Below are 27,300 nucleotides of genomic sequence, written 5' to 3' on the forward strand. Positions count from 1 at the left end.
TTGAATTAATGAATGCCATTTGAATAAAACACGTATCTTGATCTTTTCATCCTGACTTAGATGCCTTTATACTATGATTAAAAAAAAAAGGTCACTTAAGTTTAAACTATTGAAAAAAATTTTAAGGAGTTTTGGTTGGCTGATCAGTTTTTATTGGGGTGGGGGGGGAGACTTAATTTTAGTCTTGGCTTCACCCTGGACAGAATATAATGCCTCCAGTCCAGTGTAACCCCGATGCCCCATGCAGAATAAATTTCAAACTCTAATTTTCAGAGTCCTTCAGGCAGCCCTCAGTTCTCCTAGAAATGCCGCGTTTCCAGGGCCCTCAGCAGTGGCAAACAACATATGTGGGGGCAGCTAGTGAGACTTCTGGCAGTATCAAAGTTAGATTACTTACAGTTGAAAAGCAACTCCTCTGGAATATGATACCCTATTTATTGGAACTCCCATTTTTAGAAAATGCCAAGACACGTTTTTGGTTTATGGAGATAAAGTTAATATAAATTATGTTTTAAAGTTTTTACAAGTGTGTGATAATACGTGGGATAACAGCAGCAATCCACAAAGTGAAAATACCAAGTAATTTTTTAAAAAAATGCTCTTTTAACCTGTCACTTCAAGAGAAATCCTGTTTTTCTGCTAAGACAAAATTCAAACATCTACATAAATATCCCTATCTATAAAAACGTCCCTGGTCTATAAAAATTTCCTTGGCTGCGTCCTCTGAGCATCCTTCTATTCTGGTACTCATAACATGCTTTAGCTTTTCATTACCTTCTGTGTCTCCCTTACTAGACTATAGATCACTCGGTGGCAAAGATAATACCACATCTTCTTTATCTTTAGTTTCTCAGTTCCAAGCACTAGTGTGTGGTCAAAAGGAAACATTCAACATGTGTCTTCTGAATGCCAGATAGATGGGTGGATGAACAAAAACTTAAGCGTCCTCCATGGACCAGGCACTGTGCTCAGCACCGGGGAGGGCATAAAGGTTTACAACACAGAGCTCTCATCCAGTGGTTTGAAAATCTGGTTGAGCTATAAATACTTAAACAACAATGCAAAATAATGGTATGGATGGACAAAGGCCACACAATCATATTCCCATTAAGAGTGGGATCACTAAAGCTGTAACTTCAGAGGACATGGCTGTCAATGTTAACAGAAGGCTTAATGAAGGAAGTACTTGAGCTTGTCATTGTCAAAAGGCATGAAGCAAAATAATATCATAGAAGTATCAAGACAAGAAAGCACAAGGTCTGTGCAACAAACACGGAGTATAAATGAACGGCTGGCCAGAAAATATTCCTGATACTATCACTATGCAAAGTATGCAATGTCACCTCTGAAAGACACTGTATACACAGTGGTGTACGGAAGTGATTCACAGAATTTGTTATGTTTCTGCATAATTTGCAAAATGAAGTCTGAAAAAGTAAATAAGAAACCACGTCACCCCATTAAGACAGTTCGTACTAACAAAGATTTGCAGGCAGAACGGCATGCCTGATGGAAGGGGAGAACACACGTGCACTTATGACGCTGATTACTATGCAAGGCAAGCTAAATCTACGTAATTAGCAACCTACAGATGAGAAACTGCCATCAGAGAGGTTAAGCGACTCGCCTAGGACCAAGGGTCCACATCTGTTTGGACCCTGTGTGCGTTCTGCTCGGCTTATCACAAAGCAGCCATCGACTGACGAAGGTCGAGCGCCTGCACTACCAGCCATTCCAGAAACAGGACTGTTTTCTGTAACACAGACATTAGCTCTCTCTCCCAGCAGCATTACTCTAAAAGAGTTCTCTGTCATACTTCATTCCTAACACCCCAATAAACAGAATACTCAAGACAGTCTCATCTACAAAATGGACAGTGACTAAACTATCACAGTTTTGGTTCACTGGTGTTTGGCTTCATTCTGAATATAGTCTCTCTCAATCAGCATTACTTTCCCCCTTGCCCACCCACTTATTCTTCTGTGCCTACAATTCAGTTTGCCTGATGTACAATTTTACCTAATTATCTTGTCAAGACAGATACTGGAATACCTTTACTGACATATGATAAATACCAAAACCTCCCTCTTCAGTAAATTACAATGTGCTAAGATCTTTCATAGATGCCAGTAATCAATAACCCATTTTAATAGTTTCCATTGAAAGAAGCTGTTATCTTCCCTTTGGAACAAAAAATGAAATCTCTGCTTAGAAAACAATTCCAAAGAACCCATATTCAGGAGAGTAGGAAGAAATACCATGAAACCACTATGGACTTTTCACTAATCAAATTAATGATTACCCTTAAAAACTGTTTAAGTGCTTTTTCTGGAGCCAAGTTTTAGCTATAAAGCAGCTTATATAATATGGTGCGTATTTAACTTTTAGAGATTAACTACAGGAAGAAACTAGCATTAGTTGTACCCAACGCACAAGGAATAAATTATGAGCACTAATCCTTTGATTAGTGTTCTGTAATGGCTTCAAGTTGTCAATCACTCAAAACTGTGATTCAAGAACACCATGTATTGAAAGAACTTATATTTGTATAGGGAAACAAATTTATTTAAACACCTTTTTCTTTACTCAGTCTGAGACTGATTGATAACAGTTCCATTACCTGAGTGAGGAATACTGAGGAGAGGGGGAGGAGGAAGAATGACAGTGGGGTAGGAGGAGGGAGAGGGTAACTGGGAAAGACGGACAGAAAGGGATGGGGGTCGGGCTTCACAGAATCCATATGTAGCAACTAACAGGCATTTCCCCCAAAGACTAATCCTACAAGTTTAAAGACATATGGGTGCAAATCAATGACCACGATCATGGGTGCACAGGGTTCCCCCAGAGATGCCTGTGGAAAGAGACAATTCTACCCTCGAAGTTTCCCTCTGACCTGAGGGAAACAATCCAAGCTATTCGCCACACAAATGCCTCAGAATGAACTCGATGTGGCTGACTTGATCTGCAATGCTGCCTGACAGTTGAACATGGGACTGAAAGAGAAAATGAGGTCAAAAATAATCATGGCATTTTTCAGTTTTGCCAACATTTTGGCCAAGTGTCTTTGCAAACTGAAAAATGGAATTTAACTTTCTAAGTTCACCTACAAAGTTGATGGGATGACCAATAATGAGTATCTCTATTTCTTGCCATACGAATACTCGGTGACATCCTCTGCAGAATGTTTTATTTTTACTTAAGTTTTTTTGTTTGTTTCGTATTGTTTTGTTTTAGAGAGGTAGAGAGACAGAGAGAGGAGGGGCAGAGGGAGAGGGAGAGAATCTTAAGCAGGCTCCACGCCCAGCACCTAGCCCAACGCAGGGCTCAATCTCACAACCTGAGATCATGACCTGAGCTGAACCCAAGAGGCAGACGCTTAACCGACTGAGCCAGCCCTCTTTGTGGAATGTTTTATATGACCTGAGTATGACGGGGCAAGCCATGAGGTCAGGCTTCGTCTCCTCTCTAGTGACAATCCCAACCCCTCAGATTCTGACTGGTTTGTACAATCTCACATTATAACCTAACAAAATATATTTTAAAAAACACCATGGCACAGAAATAGTAATAGGCACCATGTATTGAGCACTTAGGCATTAAGTATCATGTCATCTCACTTCTCACAAAGCAGGTACCTTATAATTAATGTCAGTGTTGACTTGAGAAATAATTGTTCAAGAATCAGATGTGCAAAGTTAGGCTAACAGTGGTCACAGGATGGGTTCAGCACATATGATCTGTTTCCAGAAGTCATAATAGTAGCTATTTTTTTTTTTTTTTGAGCATCTACTACATGTCAGGTGTTTTGTATAAATCTCTTAAATCCCACAGCAGTTTTGCCAAATGGAATGAGAACACCCATTCTGCAGATGAGGAAACCTAGGCATACAAGTCAAAGAGCCAGGGTCTGAACCCAGACGTGCAGGATTCAAAGCCTGAGCACTTTCCACAAGATGGAAATAAGCCAAGATGCATTTTCCTGCTTACATTTTATGCCAGCGTCAGGAGCTTCTTACTCTTTGGGGGAGAAGTGACCTTAACAATCACAACATGGAAAGGAAGGTTACAGATGTAAGGAAGGAGTTGCTTCCAATTTAGTAATAGTGGTAATTAGTTCTTCCATTTTTAGGAATGGTAGGTTTCTTCTTATGCACAATGCAAATCACAGTCTTGGTCATGATCTCTTCCCCCCTTAGGCCAAAAGAAAGATCAAAACCAAATCGAACAATTCTATAAAACCCATGACCTGAACATCTATATTCAACCCTCCTCCTCTAATATGGATTTTTCCTGGTCCTGAGTTTTTATTTCATCTTAATTTTCAACATTATGACCTACTTTTAACAAGCTGAGCTACCTTAAATCCCCACTCCATACTATTCTCACACTACCTCCTCAACTATGCCAGGCTTGCTTAAGGGCGGAGGAGATGGGAGAAAAGCCAGAATTCAGCATCCTTTACAAAGTGGCTCTCTGGACACAATCCCCACTCTCAGCAGCAGCAACCCTGGGGCACAGGTCCTGTGCATCTTCTAATTCATAAAAAAGGCAGACACCTTACAGTGTTTTCATCTTCCCACAGCTGTAACTTGCCCTTGCTCATCCTTGTACCTGAGACCAAAAGAATCCCACCAGAGAATATGAAACTGACTGTGGAAAACAGCAGTGCACAGTCAGATTCCCTGTGACCAGGGGCCCTAGCCATGGGTCTAAAGGAGACAGTACTACAACAACCGACAGAGAAGAAGACGGTATCATGATCTCAGACACCCAAGAAAAATCCCCTGGGTAATCACCCGGGTGACTAAAAGGTGGCTGGCTATCAGAGTGAATTGAAAGTGCAGGATGCGTGGCCTTCAGATCTGTTATCTAACTAAGAAGGGGGAAAATGGAGGGTGTCATCAAGGATGACAGTCAAAGGTAGTTCTGGCCCTTACCTAGTTCTCCTGTGCTCAGAGGCACCATATGTTCCAGCCACAACGGTCTTCCTGTAGCTATTCCAAGACCTTCCTGGCCCCAGAACCCTCAGCCTTGTGCATTGCCTTTATGGGACTTACCATGACTACAATTTAGGTCTGGGCTATTTTTAAGTAAGTGTGTGTGTGTGTGTGTGTGTGTGTGTGTGTGTGTGTGTGTATGTGTCTTGGGGGTGGTTGTGGGGGGGGGTCTCCCCTATTAGAATATAAGCTCTATGAGGGTAATGATGTACCCAGCACTTAAACCTAAGCTTAGAATAGGAAGACACTATAAAAATATTAAATGAACGAACAAATGTGGTACTACTCAATCACCTAGAAGCAGCCTCTGGTATTCCAAAAATGCTCTTGTGTCCAAAACTTAAAGACACTCATGGAGTCAGAATTGACAAGAACAGTAACAGGAATAATGCAACAGTATTACAGAGCCACCAGCTATATACCTTCCAGAGATTTTTCTCTAATCTTTATAACCTTACAAGGTAAGCATAATGGTCGGATAACTGAGAAAACAGTGATTCAATCACAGCTACACAGTTGGGGTTATGGGCAGCAGATCTGGACCCTGAAATGTGGCCTGACTCCCAACACCCATGCCCTCACGCTAAGCCACACATACACTGGTAGTTAATGAGGTAAGACCCACCAAAGCGTCCCGAACAGCCCGGAAGGGATGTTGTAGGGATGCTGGCTACTCAGGATGCATCAGCCCTGAACAAGCCCCAGGAGAAGAGGAGGCCGGGTAAGCCAGTGTCTGCCAGCTGGAAGGGACGCCAGGCCCACAGGCCCACTCAAAGCCATCACGGACGTTCAACACTATCAAGAAGAAAAAACACGGAGGAAAAATAAGGGGGCAAAGGAGACCAGAATTCAAGTACGGGTGTTTATGAGGATTATCTCCTTCACAGAGGAGTGAAATGGCAGGAAAAACTGCCATTAATGAAGCACCGATCGTGTGACAGGAACGTAGGTTTGCTACTTTACCGTGAAGTCATTTAATTTTTATTACACCTTAGAGTTAAGGAAAATGAGTTTCAGAGAATTGGATTATCTTGCGTAGGGGCACACAGCTAGAGAGAGACAGTCGGGTTTGATCTAGCCAGCCTGATCTGAGGGTCTACGCTCTGTCGCATAGGCCACCTCCCTGAAGACTGTGGGCGCGCGCGTACCGGGACGTGTGCTTACACGGGGAACATTCCAGAATTCCACCAACAGGAAAGAGCATGGAAAATAGAGAAAAATATTTCCTCCACTGGGTGGGGAAAACGGCTTTTTAAAGGGATAGGAAAACAAAATCTTAAGGAAAAGACCGTTATTTTTCTTATAACTCTGATCTGTTACCTTCCCCATAGGCAGTGACTCAACGAGTGAATGTCGGGCAATTTCTACTGTATTGACAAGGCTGGTTTCAAATACCTATGTCCCTGAGTCTGATTAAATAGTAAGGCAAACGACATCTTTTAAGTAAAGAGCGAGAGGCACTACTAAACACCACTTCTAAATCAATATTAGGTGTTTTGTCACTCAAAAGTAATGACGCCAGGAGGTAATGATTTCCTGCTTTTGTAATTGCTGCGTCTGCAGAATCACGCTGCGATCAGCTGTAATGACATGCCGTGAACAGCCTTGCACATTACTAGATTGCCTGATAATTCATAATATATTCAGAGGCCAGTGGAGCATCCTGCTTGTACAGATACGGCAGGCTTTTATGTAACAGTCAATGAAAGGAAAAAGATATTTAATAAAATGCCAAGGTATTTTTTAAATGCCAATATGCGTAAGAAACATTTATTTGAACATATTACTGTGCTTCAAAAATGGTGAAGTCTGTGCAATATTTACCACAGATAACACTATCACCCACCCGTGTAGCAATTTCACAAATACTTAAAATGTAGATGCTAACATTTTAAAGATTTAATAAAAATTAAAAATGCTGAATTATAAGCAATTCTTGACTATTCAGCAGGATTTGGCCCCACTCAATACTCCCTCCCTTTCCTTAAACTCTTTCTTCCCACAGCTTCCCTAGCACAAGGATGCCCCATTTCTTTCCTCCTACTTCTCGGCTGCGCTCTCCTGTCGCTTTTGCTGGCAGCCCTTTATCTGCCATTAATTGTGGAAGGTCCTCAAGGTGTGTCTTAGGTCTCTCTCCTTTCTCATTCCATATACTTTCCCAAAGTGCACCCACAACATGGCTTATTTATCATCTATGTGCATGTAACTCCCCAGTTAAGATTTCCGGCTCCTCCTTCTCTTTTGAATTCCAGAGCAGTAAGATCCGCTGTCTGCATGACCTTTCCTCTTGGGCATTTCAATGTGTGTCACTTCGCCCAATCCCTTGCCTCTTCCTCACACTCCCCTCACAATGTCTAGTCTGTAACCAGGGCTACCTGTCTCACCGAAGGATGTCCGCACCCAACAGGGAGACCCAGTAAGAGCCTGGCGCTGATCTTGACCCCTCCCCTCTCACTGAATTCAGATCTAGTTGGTCCTTATCGATCAGTGCATTTCGTACTAACCATTTCACCTTCTAGATATCTCTGAAAGTCACAGTCTATTACTCCAACGGCTTCCTAACTGGTCTCTGTATGCCTGCACTTGTCTCCCTAAAATTTTTTCTCAACATGGGAGCCAAAGTGATCTTATCAAAATGTAGACCTGATCCTATTACCTCCCTCTCTTTTATAGACTACTTTAGTAGTCTCCTAGGACTCGCGTGAGAGGCCTGCAGTCTTGCCCACGGCCTGGCTTCTAGGCCTCTCCACAGAGCCATCTCACACTGAGCTCCCCCGACTCTCTGGACCTCAGCCACACTGTCCACCTGTCAGGCCCTCACACGCATCATGCTACTTCCCGTCAAAAGCTTTAGCACTTAACTGTCTTGTCTCCCTAGAAAATGGTTTCCTTCTCATTGCAATGATAATTGTGATGCAATATTTAGATCTCAGCTCTAGCATTATTTCCTCAGGAAAGTCTTCCTTAACTACGCCAAATCCCCTATATGGGCTCTCTTCTGTGGTACTTGTCACAGTTTTAATTTCACATTTGTCTCTCATTATTCAATGACAGTCTTGTCTCCCACACTAGACAACAAGTTCCAAGACAGTTGGGATGCCTGTTTTTGCTAACTACTGTAACCCAAGTGTCTAACACTGTTCCTCGTACGCAGCAGATGCTCAGTAAAAAAAAAAAAACACCTCTGAATAAATGCACGAATATTAATGTAACTCAGGACTATTATTACTGAAAGGCAAAAAGTAATAAGCTACTGTTGGAATACTGAAATGTGTATCAGAAACATATAAAGACAGAATGTCCAGATATTGATCTACTATAGCTCAAAAGGGAAGGTGAAATTGTACTTTACGACTTCAAGATCCTTCTCAATGGAATCTGAAAAAACAGACATGGCAATAAACGTACATACGAATCGTGTGCTTACCCGCTGTCGGCGAACAGGAACTCCAAATGGGTCATAAGAACCTCCCAACGGGAGACACTGTAACGCTGCGCCAGAGAAAGAGCGACGCTGTAGACGTTCTCCTCGAGTGTTCTTCAAGAATGTCCATCAGCCACGGGGAAGGGAGAGAAGAGAAACACATTACCTTAATCAGCAAAGAAAATGTTCATTAGGACTCTCTCCAGCTGTGAGGGGTGCGGTCGGCACAGTCCTTAATAAGACATTTCACAGTAATTCAGGAAAAGCACGTCCAAGGAATTCTAATATTCTGTTTTCACTGTGGTGCATTGCAACTGACCAAGGAATGGTCTAGACCAGTGGTTCTCACCCGATGAGGATGCTGTGCCCCCGGGGACATCTCACAGTGTCTGATTATCATGGCGGGAGAGGAGGAGGAGAGTGCTACTGGCATCTAGTGGGTAGAAGACAGGGATGCTGTGGGACACCCTACAATGCCCAGAACAGCTCTCCCACAAGGCATTATCCAGTCCAAAAGGTACAGAGAGTGAAAAAATTCTGGTCTAGACCCCGGAGCCTACAGTCAAAAACCAGTGCAAAGGAAACAGATACATAACTGCAGGGCAGGGATACAAGAAAGCAGAGTTCGTCTCTCAACAATCGTTTGTTTTCTAGCGCCGGGTACTGGGCTAGCTGCTTAGGACATAAAGACAAACAAGATACTTCCTGAGGAACTCACAGCACAGCCCTAGTGGACGATGTGAGATGTGAACCGACAATTAAATACAACACGGGGACCGCCACCAGGGAGGACTTCAAATACTGACAAGCAGAGACGAGCGAGTGATCTGAGCTTGAAGTCTGGAGGATAAACAAGCAAAACAGCGGCAAGGTAGCTCCGAGAGAGAAGGCAGAGGGGAGGTGAGCCCAGGGGTCTGCACCTGACCCTTCAGCAACGGAGAGCCAGCGGAAGGTTTAAATCAGGGATGGGGCCGCCAAACTTGGGGCCCTCTGGATATATCAAGAATTCCGGGCCAGGGTGCCCACATTAAAGCCATTCCATAAAGACTATCACGGGGCCCCTAAATCCCCAAGCAGAACCAATTCTTGGTTGGAGGATTGGTGGACAGAACCACAGGCACAGAAATGAAATCTCTATTCTTATTAAGTAATACTGCTAAGACTACATACACCCTAGCAAAGAAAACCAGGACATTTACTTAGATGTTTGATTAGCCAGGAGTTGGGAGACATTTTCTGTAAACAGCAAGTTAATAAATCTTTCAGGCTTCGCTGCCATTCATACGGTCTCTGTAGCAAATTCCTATTATTTTTTTATTCTTGTTTTTCCACAAACCTTTAAAAATGTAAAAACCATTCTTTGCTCATGGACTATAAAAAGGAGGCCCAGGGGTGGAATAAGTCTGTCATGGCAAGAATTACTAGGGCATGGTCAATTAAAAATTTCTTAAAGTATTTATTGGGTACCTTCACCTCTCCATGATGGAACGAGCAATCCCTGAGGATGGCAACCGTTAGCAATTCATCCTTTCTGTTAGGGGAGTCTGAGACATGGCCTGACCACACGAGCGTGCTCACCACATACGGATACCATCATCACCCGATAAAGGTGGGAAGAAACCACGCTATGTTGTGCCCTCTCCCAGGTTAGCCTGACTAACCACTGCCGACCTATCGTGTAAGCTACACAGGGAACAGAGGACAGACACGCTGCACTTACAGAACACAAATGCCGTGAGAAACGGATACACGATTAGTAAGAAAGTGAAGCATGGCGGCGTCGCGTACAGCTGAAGGTAGAGCAGCGAAACAGGAGGAACAGGTGCTTCGCGGTTCTCGTTTGTAAGACGCCCAACTCCTGTCTCTACATCAGAACCGCTAGCTCGGAAAGCCGCGGACACTTGGACATTTTAAACAAGCCATTCAAAGGCTGCTGTACATTTTTCTAAGTACTTCTTCCAAGTAAGAAGATTCTATTATATGTTTGTCAAAAGCAGGTCTTTGTCCTCATCAACATACTCCAAATAGCATACACTAGCTGGATATTTAAAAAAGAAAATCAAGGACAATAACCCTAGCAAAATGTAATAGATGATGTTAAGATGTGCCTTACCTTGTAACCTTTATTCTACATAATAACCCTCTTCTAAGAAGCCATGAGCATGGCCCCAAGGATTACCGAATGCCTGGAGGAAAAGCCCACTGGACTTGGCAATGGGAAGTTGAGGCTCTCACCTCCCTGGCTCTGTGACCCTGAACCACTCTTTAAAGCTGATTTTCAGATTCCTTTTCCAAAAATGAGGAGGTTGGATTAAATGACCTCTTTGGTCACTTTCCAATTAGACATTAGATGACTCTATGAAATTATTAATCTCTACAAGAACAGAGGGGCGAAGAAAAAGTGATTCCATAGTTCTCTTAATTAAACTAAATCCTGTGACAGATTGTTCTATCTTTTCTTTGATCTCTCTATTCCCTGCCTTACTCTAAAGAGAATCTGGGGTGTCTTCTGGTAGGAAAGAAGCTCGGGTTAATATAAACTTATTACAGAGTGCCAAGCTACTTTGCCACTTTCTTAAAGATTTAAATAATAATAATGAAAAATAGCATATATCACTTTCATAAGCAGGGCTATCTTTGTTATTTTAAAGTAATGTACCAGGAGGGAAGAATAACCATTAAATATAGGCACAATTTAACCTTAGTTTCAAAGGCTGGAAGCCTCGACTGAACTGTATGCTGGTGCTTTCCTGGGAACACAACCAGGCAGTGCGGGGGCGGCCACAGGGCACTGTGACGATGGGATGGCTTTGTTATGTGAGAGGTCAAGGTCAACGTCCCAGTGATGATCCTACCACCCATGTAAACTTGGGCCAGTTACTCAACACTCTGAAGTCTCATGTTCTTCAGCTATAAAATGGGGATGACATTCTATGTCATAGGCTTATCTTTGAGGATTAAGCGATATTTATAAAATAGTTTACAGAGCACCTAACACAGCTCCTTGCACATGATAAGCACTCCACAAACTGTGAATATCTTCTCAATAACCATTGTGGGTGAACACACTTTCCCACCTTTTTTTTTTTAAGTTTTTTTTTCCCCCCTATTTTCTCCACCTTCTGACATGTAAGTAATTCTCATTTGATCTAAACTAAAAAATGGAGACCAGTATTAAAACCAAGGGGCATTCCATACCCACAAAGAAAAATTAGAGAGAGAGAGAGAGAGAGAGCAGCCGGGGAAGGGGAGAGGGAGGGGGAGAGAATCTCCAGCAGACTCCCTGCTGAATGTGGAGCCTGATGCGGGGCTCCATCTCATGACCCTGAGATCATGACCTGAGTCGGATGCTTAACCGAATGAGCCACCCAGGCACCCCCTTTTATATTTTAAATCCATCCCTTTATGAGACAAAGGCATCCCCTTACTCTGCTAAGCCAAGGATAGTTTCCCTTTTGTACTGGTCGTCGGCAGTAAAACGCTGCACATCCACACCCTTCCGAAGGCCCTGAAGGATCTGAGCCTGAGTGAAATCCAAGAGACGTTCGTTGTAGTAGTGCAACTGCTTGGTCAGTGAGACCAGGTCCTCTGGCCAGGCTTCATGTCCGTATCGAGTCACATGCCTGGTGACCATCTTGATTAGCCCTTTGGGATCAGCCTATAATAAAAAGAGCAACAACAAAAACAGAACAAAGTAACAACAAGAAGACCACGTCTACAGGGCAGTGTTTGGCTCTCCCCCTGTTGCTGTTTAATCAAGGCTCACAACCACCCTAAGCAATCAATGGCAGAGGTGGTACATTTTGCAGACCACAAAGACAAGACACAGAACTGAGTCTGGAAGGAGGTTTCTGGACTCCTGCTCTGTTCTTCTTCCTTAAAAATCTCCCAACCAGTTAAAAAATAATATCCACTTGCTTTTTCAACTACCATCATCCTACATTAGACTGATTCCCTAATTATCTGATCATTTATAATTCACCCTGGAAGTAATTTTTGTATCATTGCCCCTAGATAAATTTTCTCTGGACCATCTAAGTGTTCTCAATAACAAAGCAGCAGTTCAAATAATGCCACTATAAATGCCTAGCCAGCTAAGTAGAGGAGTGTTTTCTCCAGGGGTAAGTTAGGAAAAAACCTATCCCTGTTCCTGAAATCATAAAACACTTATAATTGTATAAGAGAGCACCCAACCAATTTTTACTCTGCTCAGTTGGGGGCTCAATGGGATATTGTTCTATAATTCTTAACAGCTTTTCTAACAACAATAAAATTATCCAAATAGAACAAAACCCAGAATCCAACAGTTGACAGGAAAGAAAAATAAGTGATTAACTGGCCACATTTATTTACATTAAAGTTGTTCTGGGTGTCAACGAAGCAATAGCAGCTCAGCCATGATTTTGGAATATTTAACAGGGAGCCTGACACTTGAACAACAGTAACTCAATCACTCCCAATTCCTGGGAAGATATGGTTTATATTTTAATATAAGAAAATTAGGAAAAAAACTCCAGAATCTACCTCTGGTTCTCAGAAACACACCTAATTATAGTAAGCTGTCAGCATTTCTAATGTGTAAGCCATTATTCTGAGCTACACAGGAGATTTGTCAATGTCGAGTCTATATTACCAAACCTAGCCTGACATTTCTCTCTTGATCCTATTAGGGAACAATCTGGGAGTACTGATAAAAACCAATTAAAGAAATCTTCTTGGGTTCCAGGAGGTGGATTTGAGGAAAAAGTCAATGTTTTTTCCCTACTGCTATGCATACACTCAGTCCTATTGCAAAAACCACAGATTTATCTCAAGTCAAAAAGAGCTGGGATTGAAAGCTACCTCTCCAAAGTAAGCTCCAAGACCATCTTTCATTCGTTCAGCAAATATTTCTTGTGCACCTATTTTGTGCCAGGTGATGTACTATAATAAGAAGATGTGACCCTTTCCTCCAGGAATGCAGTCTATCTGGAGACACAATCGAGCAGTTATAAAATGGTGTGAATACGAGCAGTTATAGAATGGTGTGATACGACTAAGCTAAGACCTGACAGAAAGATGGCATGAAAGAAGCAAATCTACCTGCCATTAGAAGTGATGTGGGAATCCGCCGCATATGGATCCTATTTCTGGCCATGGATTTAGGCAAAGGGGATCCCACGCCTCAGCTCCCAGTGCCGCCTCTACAGCTGACATTTACCCCCACCCCCTTTCTGCTAGCTGACTGAACTCTAGGGCAGCAGCCTGAATCACACACGGTGGGCTCAGCCAGCCCTGAGGTTATGTGGTACAGGGCCGCTGCTTCAGGGCCAGCCAGCCCGTCTACACCTGCTTTGCCCCTGGCTGGGCACCACTGTTGCCTGTTTCCTCACACCTCATCCGGTTAGCATGTTCCTGCCTAGTAGCAGAAAGAGCAAGAGCAAAGATGTGATGGGCAGGGCTTCAGGGGGGCGGGAGAGCTCTTCCACAGCTGTCCTTTCATGGAGCACCTTGTGACCCGCTTGTGCACTCCACCAGCAAGCCCATGTTCACCACAACGAGGACGCCTTTTTCCCGTAAGTCACTCTGACCCTGTGGTTCAGACCGAAGTCCTCAGTGTGCAGTTGCCCAATGCACTGGGAAGGAGAGGCTAGAACCATGCAGCCCCATCTCTCCCAGGCTGTTGCTTCCCACCCCTGCTCATGAAGCCCACCACCTCCATTCTCTCAAGGGTTTCCCGCAGGTTTTCTCCACATTCAGTTTTTAACCTTTTGTTTTCTGGCATCTTGGGGATTTGGTACCTGTTTGGGGAGAGTGGCCTACACACTCTTCAACTGACCTTGATTATGTAACGCCTTCTCATTTCTATTCTCTTTGTATTCTGATACAATTTATGGAGAAGTCCCAAGACCCGGTAGAGGGCACAGCTTCAAAATGGCAGCACAAAGCAATAACGAGCATAATTACTACCAATAACATTTGTGTGGGCTTTCTTTATCCCACAGAAAGTCTCCAGTCTCCACGTGCAACCTTCATTTTCATATATTTGCCAGTGAAGAAAATGACGCGGCAAAGTGAACTCAGCATGGACACACAGAAGGTACCAGCTGGATGACCCTGCGCTAAGTTACTTAACAACTACAAACTCAACTGTGCCATCTACAAAATGGCAGTAAAACACAGCCTGCGTGGTGGTGTGAGGCCGAAGAGACTCTACATATATAAAATACACAAACCAAGGCCTGGCATGAAGCAGGTATTCTGAAAATGAAAGGGATTATGGGATTTACTCAAAAGCATTCACTTTAATTGTAGCTCCACTACACAATTTACTTTACAGTTCTTTTTCTCAGAAATACTAATTTACAGCTTATTAAATTATGGCCGAGACCACATATACTTCATGAATTTGTCTTTTCCAGAGCTCAGCAGAGGCTCAGCAGAAATCAGGTACAGGGTAAAAGGGAAGCACGGCCAACAGTAGTAGGGGCTTTGAGGTCAGTAGTACTGTATACTCCAGGGCCCTCGTTCAGTAGGGATGCAATTTGGGGCAAGTTACTTCCTATTTCCTCACCTATAGGAGTCAATAAGCATACCCTCCTCATGCTTTGTTATGGGGCACAAGTAAAATAAGGTATTTTAAAGTACTTTTTTCTCCATCATTCTAAGAAAAGAAACTGGACCTAGAGCTTATGCTCAAGGAATTAAAAAGTAGTGACAGACAAAGACATACAGAGAAGCAACCCACAGCAGCCTCCTGAATATAAGCACCATTACAGGATCACAGACCAAGAGTGATGGGAACTCCACAGAGGGAGTCAAGAGAGGGATCCTCTCTCTTGACTCTTCAGGGGGCTCAGTTTCTTCAGATGTAAAACAAAGGAACATCACCAGATGATCCCCTTTCTAAGGCTAAAATCCTATGAATGTACAGGAATTCAATCATGAAAATAAAATAAATCCTTGGAAATCCCTCCAGGTGTGGAATTGGGGAAGTTCCACATTTTTTTCTCATGTATGACTCCACTAAATCTTCAGAGCAGATCTTCACTCAAAGTACAACCTTAGACTAATGAATTAAAGCCAATATATTCCTACATGGTTTAAACAACTTTAATCTATTTTCCTTTACTAAGTAGAAATTATCTAACCCCTCTGTATTTTTTTTTTAAAGATTTTATTTATTTATTTGACAGAGAGAGACATAGCGAGAGAGGGAACACAAGCAGAGGGACTGGGAGAGGGAGAAGCAGGCTCTCCGTGGAGCAGGGAGTCCTACGCGGGGCTCGATCCCAGGACCCTGGGATCTTGACCTGAGCCAAAGGCAGATGCTTAACGACTGAGCCACCCAGGCGCCCCACCCCTCTGTATTTTTTATTTCACATTCTTTATACATCAAATATGTTCACTTTACTAAGAATTATTTAAGAACAAATACCTAATACTTCAGTCTTTGGTGTGGAGACAGGCATAATACTAAACATACATGAACTGAACCTCATCTAATACTAACAATTCTGTGGGACCAGACTCTACTTGTATCATCTGTTTTAGAGACTCATAGGAGGTGAGACACTTGACCAAGGCCGCTGGGTTAAGTAGCAGGGTGGCCTGTGACTCCCAAGCACAATGCTTCCCCCCAAAACCATCCTTTTATATTTGGTCAACAAGGAAGGGGTAGCCCTTGAAATTATAAGGATTTTTTTTTTTCTTTTTTTTTTTTAAAGATTTATTTGAGAGAGAGAGACAGCGAGTGAGAGAGAGAGAGAGCACAAGTAGGGGGAGCATCAGGCAGAGGGAGAGGGAGAAGCAGACTCCCCGCTGAGCAAGGAGCCCGATGCAGGGCTTAATCCCAGGACCCTGAGATCATGACCTGAGCCAAAGGCAGACACTTAACTGACTAACTCACCCAGGCGCCCCCTTAAATTATAAGGATCTTGACAAGCCCAGTATGTAAAGAGCTCCCACCAAATGTAACTAAGACTTGGTATTAGAGTCCTTTTACAAACGATCAACTTTCACTGATGCATTTAATGCTGTCATTCTATATTACATCTAGATTGGCTCTTTTTTTTTTACACACACATGTACATTCTCCCTCTCATCCCTTTTATACATATATATGCAAGTGTGAATAAAAACAACCATAGAGGACACGCAATGGTAGGTATCCAACTAAATACCTGATTCAAGCTGTATCTACAAGTCTTTCATTTTTTCTTCTCTAATGACAACAGAGAGAGTTGAGAATATCATTTTCTGTTCAACCCCTTGACATAAGTATACTTGGTTTTAAAATTCTGTCCTAAGAAGGTGGTGAGTAGGAGCAGGTAATTAATTCTTTGATGATAGGTTTCCAAGTATCTTCAAATTTATGGATCATCAAATATTTGTTAAATATACAGAAAGGTTTCCAAAACTTCAATTTATTGTGTAAAACACAATACTAATGAGAAGGGACAATTTGCAAAGGCGTCTAAGAAAAAGGAAAATCAGTTATGGGTAGAAAGCACAGGAACTGGCATGAGATACCCTGATTACTGGTTCTTCTCCCTGAGCTCCAGGTTTTCCATTATTAAAATTGAAGTCATTTCTTCTTTATAGAATCTTCATAAAGATTAAATGAGGCTAGATGGATTAGCGTGTTATAAGTTCCAGCCCTCCATGCAAATTATCCTCTTACCATTATCATTACTACCTCCAAGCTCCTCCTCAAGGAACTTTACTGGTCGTGATTACTTCTAATATTTAAGTTTTAATAACAGTTCTTCCCCTGAGCTTACAATTTCTCTCAAAATACTCCAAAGCATCCCCCTACTCACTCCAGCACTTCATCTCATTCATTCAGCCCCCAAGCGTATGGCATTCAAGTGTCTAAGCACTTTGACATGAACGTCATTTGACCCTCATACCAACGCAGTGATGTGCACACTGAGACTACGGTTCCCGATTCAGAGATGCCAGTCTGCCCTCCATGCAGCCTCGGCTGTGGTCTGGTAGCCAGGAAGCGAGGCAAACCCCTCGCCTCTCACCTATCGCCCTGTCCACGACATCAGGCCCTTTCTCCCTATGCTCCTGACAGATTTCCATCAATGTTATACATTCAAACTCACATCTGAAATCGCTGTTTTTCTGTGTGTAGGGTATATTCAAAGCTCTCTCTCTTTTCCCAACTAAGCTCAATGCCATGATCCAAGGGTATGAAAGCTTTCGGCTTCTAAGAAGCTTTTGAAGGACTTTACAGGTAGCTTCAAAATCTCCCATATTTAGTATTCAAAGTGATATTGCAAAACATCACAGGCTGCAAAAACTAATAACAAAAAAAGCCATCAAAAATTTAAAACAGAAAGTGTGGAGAATTAAGTTATTCTAATTTTTCCCCAAAATTAGGCAATGCAGTTCTTCAGGGGGTGAATAAAATATAATTTCTTTAAAGAATATGGTCAAGTCCCTGTAGAAAGAAAATATGCCTAAATATTCATGACTACGGAATGCTCGATGACTTAATCTACTGCTTACTAGTAGAGGTAATAAATCCATTCCGGTTTAATAGTCTCCATTTCTTGGTAATATTGGTTGGGAAGTTTTAAACAGGCGGTGTGTTTCCCCCCTAGGGTTATTTGCTTGAGATAATTTTCTACTTAGTATTTTCAATTAGTGGCTTAAAAAACCACATTTTAGAAACAGTCTACCATAAAGTTTTGAATTTCATCCCCTGCTGGGTTTGCTTCTCTAGCATATAAAACTAAAGGACATGTTTCCATTTTTAACTGATTTTATCTCCTGAAACTTTTTTAAAAGAATGCTAGAAAAGATCACACTTCGAGATGCGTTTACAATAATTATAAAGGTGAGGTATAAATGAAAACACAATCAGTGTAAGTAACAATGTGTATATTCACATTTGCATAAAAAACTGTTACATACATATGCATATCCGTAAACTATTTCTGGAAGGAACCAAAAGGGAAACACTGACTTTTTGCTGTATACCATTTTCATCATTTGAGTTTTGTGGCCATGTGTGTATTACTTCTTAAATATAAGAACAAGTCAATCAGGGCAAATACAAGGAGAGAACACTCTCTCTGGCTGACCATCTATCATTATCCTCTGTCACTAAAAAGAAAAGTTGAGGCAAGGTGGGCTACTCCAAAAATAAGCTAGGAAAGCTCCAGGAGCCTGCGCTGGCTGGCTGGCTCCGGGGGGGGGGGGGGGGGCTTCCCATCAGGATGCACAGGCCTTTTGTCAGAAATAACCCCACAAATTCTATCAGTACTTTCATTCAAACCTAGTAATCTACCTAAGTTATCCTCCCGCAGCTCAGAACTACAGGGGGTGGAAGGAGAGAATGGGAGGGCTGAAGATAGAAACAAGGTGAAGTGACAATTGAGTGAAAGCTAGCTCCACTGAGTGCTATTATGTGTAGGCAACAAATCGAAATCACTTTTATTTCAATTTCTATGATGATTCATCAGGAGTTTATTACATTTAATTCCAAACTCAGCAGTGCAAAGGAAGATGCTTTTGAAAAGACTCGAATAATGAGCCCATAAGTGGTCAGTGGACAGCTCCTATGTACTTACAACATGTAGCTATGGTGCCCATGCCTGAGTCCTGCAAATCTAAGCGAGCTGGAGCTCACAAAACCCAAGTCTGAAGGCTGTCCCAATCCACGGCAGCTAAAATAATTCCTGAAGTTATTCACATGCCAATCAACAGCCACTGAGGAACTACAGCGGGTGAGGTCCTGGGGATTCAGAGAGAGAGGGGGTCCCTGCTCTCAAAGAAGACCGCCACATGGAGAGGGGACAGCTGTGGATCGGTTACACCATCACAAAAAACCACTCACAGGGTGTCCATGCGAGAGCCATGAGACACGGAAGAGGCCCGTGTCTGCTCAGGGGGCAGAGAAGGTTCCACACAGGAGGCTCTTTTGAGCTCAGACTTAGATGCTGGGAGTGGGAAGAAGACGGAGGCACTTTAAGCAGGGAAATTATATCTGCACAGGCACAGAGGTGTGAAAAAGGATGTTAACTTCAGAGAGATATAAATTCTGAAGAGCTAAAACATAAACTTCAAAAGAGTTGGTGTCGGGATCATGGTTGGTGGGGTAAGGAAGAGCCAGTCAGTTCACTGAGGGTTTTCCCTATCACATGAAGGAGTTTCCATTTTACCGGTAGCCACAGTGGAATGTCCCGCTGGGAAGGACTCATTAGGCCTGCATGCCAGAAACCACTCAGGTCCAAGCAAAAAGCAGGCAGAGCTTGGAAGCAGAAGCTCTAAGTGATAGGATGTCACTTACACGAGAGCAAGCTGGAGTGAGTCACTGGATTTCTCAGGCTTATCTTCTGCCAAATGGGGTTACTCAAAGGATCAACTGGCAGAATAAATGTGTGAGGTATTTTAAGAGAGCCAATGCCTTTTCAGGGTTAGTCTGATCTTTCTACTGTCCACTTACAACTCCCCTATGCAAGTCCCTAAGCTGACCCTTGCTGTCACCCACCCCACCCCCAACACACACACACACACACACACACACACACACACACACACACACTCCTTTTGACACTTCTTAGCCAGACAGAGGAAACCTTACTAGTCACAGTGAAGTCTGGTCACAGATTGCATTTCTGTCCTTTTCATCTAGAGGCAGGCAATTCTTCAACACTTTGAGTTTTATATGGTAAAATTTCAATACCATCTCAAATACACTATGAAAAAATACCACAGTACATATGATGGGCACTGTGACACTTCGATACCTTTGTTACTGCTGTTCCCTGTGTGTGGAACACTCTTCCCCCTCCTATCTTCACAGCACTGCACTCATCTCTTTGTCTTTCCTCAAAAGTCACTTTCTCAATTTGAGGTGCTTCCTGAGTCTGTTTAAATTGTACTCTACATACACATACTTCTTATTCTTCTTCTTTGCTTTTCATTTTCATAGCTCTTATCACCATCTAACAGAGTATATATTTTATTTACTTATTTTGCTTATGATGTCCTTTCCTCAATGGAATGTAAGTCTAGAAAGGGCAAAGGTTTTTATGTACTTTGTTCACTCGTGTTTCCCCAGGATCCAGAACATTGCCTGGCGTAAAGTACTCACCCGATAAATACTTAAGCAAATACACACACACACACACACACACACACAATTCAATCATTTCACATGTGCTACAGAATTACTTATTAATTTTCAATAATCTACCCAGTGAACATTTATTTACTCCCTTTTATTATCCCGGTCCTGCTCTAAGCGTTGGGAAAACCAATAAATACAACACAGACACTGGCCTCAAATAGCTCGTTATCTAGTGAGATGAAAAGCATTTAAATTCCAAACAAGAGAGTGTTTAAGCGCTATGACTGAGGTAAGTACGGGCAGTACAATGCCCAGGGAAGAGCACCAGGCACAGCCTGGGAGCACGGCGGGCAGGCGGCAGGCGCCAGGCGGCAGGTAGGCTGCCCGGGTGAGGTAACACCTGAACCAAGGAGCTACGCAAAGAAATGCTGGAGGCAAACATTACAGGCAAAGAGGACAGGTTTGAAGACAAGGAAAGAGAATACACGGGGCATTTGAGAAATTTAAGTGGCCTGGTATGGCAGGAACAAAGGAAGATGAAGTTGGAGAAACAGGCAGAGGCCAGACCGTGGGGGACGTGCAGACCTTGCCAGGACAACAGGAAATCACGGAGGGATTTGAGGCCGAAGGCCGGATGACAAGGTCTCCACCTCAGAAAGGCCATTCTGACAGATGTCTGGGAAAAGGTACAAAACTAACAAAAATGAAGACGGGGGGGGTTTACCAGGCTGTTACAGTGGTTTAGATGAAGGAACCGTGGAAACTGAATTAACTTGAAGACATGGGGCAGGGAGGAGAAAACCGGAGATGTATTCACACATCTATTAACTCCCTGTTAACACGTCTACCTGGAAGAATTTCAGACCATCTTTGTATTTGATGTTAAAAAAAGAAAAATCATGGATACTTCCTAACTTTTCCGCTCACCTTTCAGGCTACCAACCAACCCAATGCTTCAAACAGAGTTGCCAAGAAGTCCCTGGAGAATGAGCTGGCCCGAGGAGTCGCTGCCGTCTTAACACTCCTGGAGGGCACACCTGTTTCTGTCTGGAGCAGCCGAGAAGTTAGAAATCATGTTCGGAGACATCACCACTGGGCCACATGGATTTTACTGGCTTCTGTTCCCACTCGGATCTAACGCTGCTTCCTGAAGCAATGACCCTGAACAGCAGCTGCCTTCTGCTACTGGGCCCAAAAGGAGAATGGGAGCAGGTGTTAGGAATCATGCCATGGGGGGGGGGTGGTCTAACAACCAAGGATCAGAGGCCCAGGGATAGAGCAAGACAGGAGAGCTCCAAGGGGCATCTTCAAAGGAAAAGATAGTTTGATAGGAAAACAGTGACAGGAACAAGACCAAGAGTTGAAGGGCAGCAAGAGCGGGGTGACACAGGCTGGAAGGAACAGAAATTGGGGTTAAGGGTAAAAAGGGGCAGGAATCAAGTCTTACTATTCTTCTTACTGCAATGCCATGCTCTAGGTCCTTCACAAGAGGCACTCGATATACAAAATACAGGACCTGGAAATAAAATGCTCACACTTCTAAGTGAAAAGAACTGTTGGGAACACAGAAGAAACCAAGATGGAAGCACCTTTACTTCTAACCCTTAGCTTTCAACGTTCTACTTTGTCTCTTCCCATGGTTCAGTTGTGGAAATTTTAAATGGGGTTCCTTATGGAGTGACTGCAGCATCTGCAGAAGGAAATGGATTTTCACATATAAAAGTTGGGATGGAATTTCATGGTTTTCTCCTAACTTACCTCTCTCACAAATAGTACATGATTTGGGACTTTTAACTTTTGGTACAAAATAATTTACTATCAGAGAACACAGGAAAAATATATGCTGTACTAGAATTTTCCTTCAAGAGGATTCCTTTAACTAAGGTTATAAAGAAATGACCCTGAAGACAGGGCCACAATGTGGCTGTGCAGCAAGCTCTTTGGCCCTTAAAGGATGGGCGTGTGGTCTGGGCCACATAGGTCTGCAGTGCTCTTTTGGGCAGCCCCCCCAATCCCCATGTACCCAACTATCTTCTACGCTTTTATAGTAAGTGGTGGGTCCAGGCAGCCACATCCGGCTTTTCATCTTAACACTCGGTCAGAGTCCACGGCACACACGAGGTGCCCAGCTGACTGGCCTTTCAATCCTCCTCATTCACGGAAAGTGGAACACAGTGCTAGGCACACGGTGTGATCTTAACACAGACCACGGACGTGGGAACAAAAGAGGTGGCTCCCATTCCCACGGTAGCCACATAGAAATCTCAGTCAAGTACATTCTGAGGACATGACTGGTGGTTATAACAAGGCATAATGCTTTTGGTCAAAGTAAAGCTTCATTGTGTTTCAACATACTTGGAGTTTCAGGGGAAACGGTTACTTGGGTACATACCCAGCACTAACGAAAGATAGGGTATTTAGAAGCAGACTCCAGCAAACATGCTGTGAACATTCTGATTGAATGTAAGAAAGCCATTAAGTTCCAGAAGGAAACCTGCCACATTTCCACCTATATAATCACTTCTTTCCCTCAATTTACAGCACAGTAGGTCGATTTCTTATTTCACATAAAAACATACCTGAGACGTAAAAACAGAACAAAGGAAAATTACTAGAGCATGGAATAAAGTAACTGTACAAAGCGGCAGTAACTATCAAAAACAAAAAAATAAATTCAGAATCTCCAAAATAACTAGTACCTTTTGTTAACTGGATAAAAGAAGAAAACATTCCTTTCTTGGCCAAACTTCATCATGATCAAACTATGCCACAGGACAATCCACATCTAATAACAGTAAGCCCTTGGGAGATTATCCTGTGTTGTAGATGGTCCCCCAACCCCCCGCCACCCTTACTCTCTTTAAAGAAAAATTGATGAAGGAAAGCCACAGATTTTTGCCACAAATAGAATGTTTTCATGTACTTAGCTATGTTTTGGGTGGCTGAGACAGCTAGAACTTTCAGTCACACTTAGATTGTGAAATTACTTCTTCACAGTGTGCTTTGAAGTCAGGGGAGAAAGAATCCTGCCTCAGTATAATCAGAACCTTTCATTTGTACACGTAGTGGATATGAAAGTCTGATATATTTGCTTATCTACGCTTATCTATATTTGCTTAAGAGATATGGCAATTCTCTTAAAATACTCCAGTACAAAAAAACAGATAATTTCCCCAGGCTGATAATTAAAACTGGTACATACAGGTTAACCTGGAGGGCTTTGATCTTCTAGTGGCATCTGTCACACCTCTGTGTCCACAAAAGGTGGCACATGTAACTTGAGGCCACGCTTAGGCACTTTTGCTCAGAAATCAACAATAAAGTTAATATCAAAGTTGTCTGGAGCGTGGTGGCAAGTGGGTATAACATGTTTCAACATTTCATCTGTCCAGCTACTACTCTCATATTTCTGGCTCTAAAATAAATCAAAGAACAGCGCTACTCAAAGAACTGTATTGCCTACTGTCCTAAACTGGAGCCATCTTCCTTTCGGGCAGTGAATTAAAAAGCCAATTCTCCATTTCTCCACTCCTACTACTTTAACCTGCCCTAAGAACTTTGCAAAATAACATAAATGACAGCCAAGTTGTGGGAAGCATCAGCATTCACAATAAACACTGGAAACGACCTCTTCTTAACTGATGCCAGGAAAGCAACTACGTCCAACAGAGAAAAGGCAGGGGCTGTTGGCCACGGGGAATGCGTTCTGGACACAAAGCACATCAGTCCCTCCAAAGGGGTAAACACGTGTTTTAACTATTTTAGAGAAGCTTTAACTCTGCTTGTTAATCAAGTGGAAGCCATGAGGACTCACCCTGTAAAGAGGATGGCACTTGTCCCTGAAACATGGAGCCAAGCGGGCATAGATCTGGAGGCTGTAGTAATAGGCTGCCAGCTGGAGAGATAAAGCAGAGTGGGCCTGCTTTTCAAAGCACCTGTTAGCATCTAACACCTAGAAAGGAACATGACAGAAGGAACTCAGCTCAAAGGAAATTAAGGAAATCATCATAAACTATTACATTTCTAGTCATCACTGTAGAATTTTGGTTCAAAGTTTCCACTGCATCATCCCAAGCTCAACTTTAAGGGGACTACGTTAGAATTCAGAAAAACTGTAAAGACAGATCCTATGCGTGTAAAAGAAGATTCTGCAATTAACACTTCAGCTAAAATTGTAGAATTTGCTCTCTGAATACTGACACCACAGTCCTTCCTGCACAAAAGAACAATCAGGAGGAAGTGAAGCCTATAATGAACAATTTATTGGTGAAAAATCTCCAGTGTAGCTTTCTTGTTTATTCATGATGTCGTCTCTTGGTAAGGGGAAACTTACCTGTGGTAAGGCAAGGAGATAAGCAAGAGCCAAGGTCATGTCATTTGGTAAAGCATCACTTGCCAGCCGCAAGAGAACTGAAGGCAGGAAAAAAAAAAATGCATCATTTTACTTGAGGATCTATATGACCTTCATAGTTACTAAGTGCCAGGTTTTTAGTCCTATATGATTTCAACAGATAATTAGCTTCAGAGGACTCTTTAAGATCTTTTACAAATGTCTCCTAACACCACCCAAATACAGATCACAGGAAACTATGTTATTAAATAGTAACCTTGCGTTACTTAACTCAGACAAATTGTGCTATTTGTTATGTTTTTAAACAGGAGAAAATTCTGTTAAGTGCAGGTACAAAGTCTAAGTGCAAATAGATCACGGAGGATGGTTTCTTACAGCTAATCTTTTAGTTTTAAAGACCCAGGCCATGCTATAAAATTATGTTTATCACTGACAGCTTAATATGGAAAATAAGCATATGAGCACTAAAGATCAAAGAAACAAAATAGCTGTGAGTGCAAATTTAGGATAAATCTTTTGATTACTGCAATGAAGATGGTTTTGTTCCTTCCAAGAACATCCCTCTTCATCATACTCCACAAAAAACCCTTGCCTTAATTATATAGTATCTTAAAATATCCCAACTATTAACAACTTTCCACAAAATTTTTTATATAAGCAATGACCTATCAATGTCATAGCTCTAATACGAGAGCACACTGCCAACAAAGTCTGTGTTTATATACAGTTTGCATTAATAAGGAAATGTTCCATTCATTTAGGGTCTTAGTGACAAATACCAGGTAGTCGTATGTAATCACAACGTAAATCCTTTATTTTTAAATAACACAGACTCTCATGATCTGCACTAATGAAGGAGAACAGTATGTGAATAATCCAAAGTAAATGATATTTGACTTTGGAAAAACACCATATAATTTTTTTTCCAGAAGATTTACCTTCCTGTCTTACTTGAACTGAAATTTAAGTCATTTATATAAACTGGGCTTAGCTGGCAGTCTGGGCAATGAGATGGTGGTAGGGTAAGGAACCACCTACAAGTGTCAAAATCTGACTTAGAGCTCAAAATCTCCTGTGGATGACTCATGAGGGAAAAAACTGAGCTTTCTCCACTGTACCTTACAGAGAGAATATTGGTTCTCTAAATATTCATATCCTCTGATTTCTCCAAACCTCATGAACCAAATTGGACCACCAGTCAGCCTCAGGACTTCCAAGGAATCGTACTATTTCAGAGAGTTTTGCTAATCAAAAACTACTCGTTTCAAGGCCTATCTGTAAATTCATTCCTTCTTTCCGTATCAGTGAGAACCTTCTCTGAACCAGACATTGCACTAATAAGAATCAAAGTCTCTGCCCTTTGGGATAAACACACTAGAACAAGAGAAAGTCTCCAAATAAATAAATACCACAAAGGGCCTAAACCAAATTTTGGACAAACAGTTATGAGAGCAAAGAAGTGAGTGTGTTCTAGAACACGATCAAAACTAAAGGATAAGGGGTTAGCTATATATTCCGGACACCAGAAGACAAAGCAAGAAGAAACTTGTAAGTTTAATCTACAGAACACTCTGGATGATATCAGAAAGATTTACTTAGTGTGTAGAAATTGCACACTGGGGGCGCCTGGGTGGCTCAGTTGGTTAAGTGTCTGCCTTGGGCTCAGGTCATGATCTCTGGGTCCTGGGATCAAGTCCCACATCGGGCTCTCTGCTCAGCGGGGAGTCCGCTTCTGCCTCTCCCCCATGCTTGTGCTCTTTCTCTCTCTCTAGCTGTCTCTCTCTAATAAATAAATAAAATCTTTAAAAAAAAAAAAAAAGAAATTGCATACCGTACAAACACACACATACACAAAACCCCAGGGCTGCCACTTGACTTCTATCTGCCTTATATATTCTACCATTCGATACCTGCCTAACTTAACAGTCCTTCAGGACCCGTATTTTGGAGAGAAAAAAAAAAAAAAAAGTCCAATAGTTTCACATACTAATAATTCTTCCCTGTTAATTTTCTTTCTTATGTAGTTTCTTATAAAGTGACCTACAATTGCAATCTCACCTAGTTTTTTTTTTTCCCACCCCCATTTTGTTTTCAGATACTTCCCTTCTTTATGCACAAAGGAAGCCAATTTTCAAATAAGCCTATGTGAACCCACTCATCACTATTAGCCTTGTCTCCTCAAAGTTCAGGAGCCTTTATTTCAGGTGTGGGGCTTTGCTCTGGCTACCTCCTAGAGTTGTGGTTGGGGCCAATCTGAGGCCTACTGGGAATATCAGTCCCGTCACTGATTCTCTTCCAGTCAGATCTGTTTTGGTTTTTTTTTTTAATCATATGATTGACTTAATCTTTCACTCCATCTAACGTGCATTTGTCTGTATCCCAAAACCAAAGCACCCTCAAGATATGAAAATACTCCAAAGGTATTCCAATGAATATGCTACAGACCCTGAAGGAAATTCCA

General features: G+C 42.3%; 1 protein-coding gene across 3 annotated transcripts in view; it reads right to left on the reverse strand.

Moving 5' to 3' along the window:
- The window catches only part of NBAS (NBAS subunit of NRZ tethering complex), a 317,946-nt gene that overhangs the window by 88,187 nt on the left and 202,459 nt on the right, over positions 1-27,300 (reverse strand). For all 3 annotated transcript variants that reach the window (XR_013441601.1, XM_078055983.1, XM_078055984.1), the window contains 4 exons: positions 24,822-24,898; positions 24,303-24,440; positions 11,850-12,079; positions 8,425-8,535 (listed from right to left, as the gene is read on the reverse strand). Coding sequence is in view for 2 of the 3 variants with exons in the window: in XM_078055983.1 (XP_077912109.1) it covers positions 8,425-8,535; positions 11,850-12,079; positions 24,303-24,440; positions 24,822-24,898 (556 nt within the window). In the remaining variant the exon portion in view is untranslated. The remainder of the gene's footprint in view (positions 1-8,424; positions 8,536-11,849; positions 12,080-24,302; positions 24,441-24,821; positions 24,899-27,300) is intronic.

Source organism: Halichoerus grypus, chromosome 10 (assembly GCF_964656455.1).
Source record: "Halichoerus grypus chromosome 10, mHalGry1.hap1.1, whole genome shotgun sequence".
NCBI lineage: Eukaryota > Metazoa > Chordata > Mammalia > Carnivora > Phocidae > Halichoerus > Halichoerus grypus.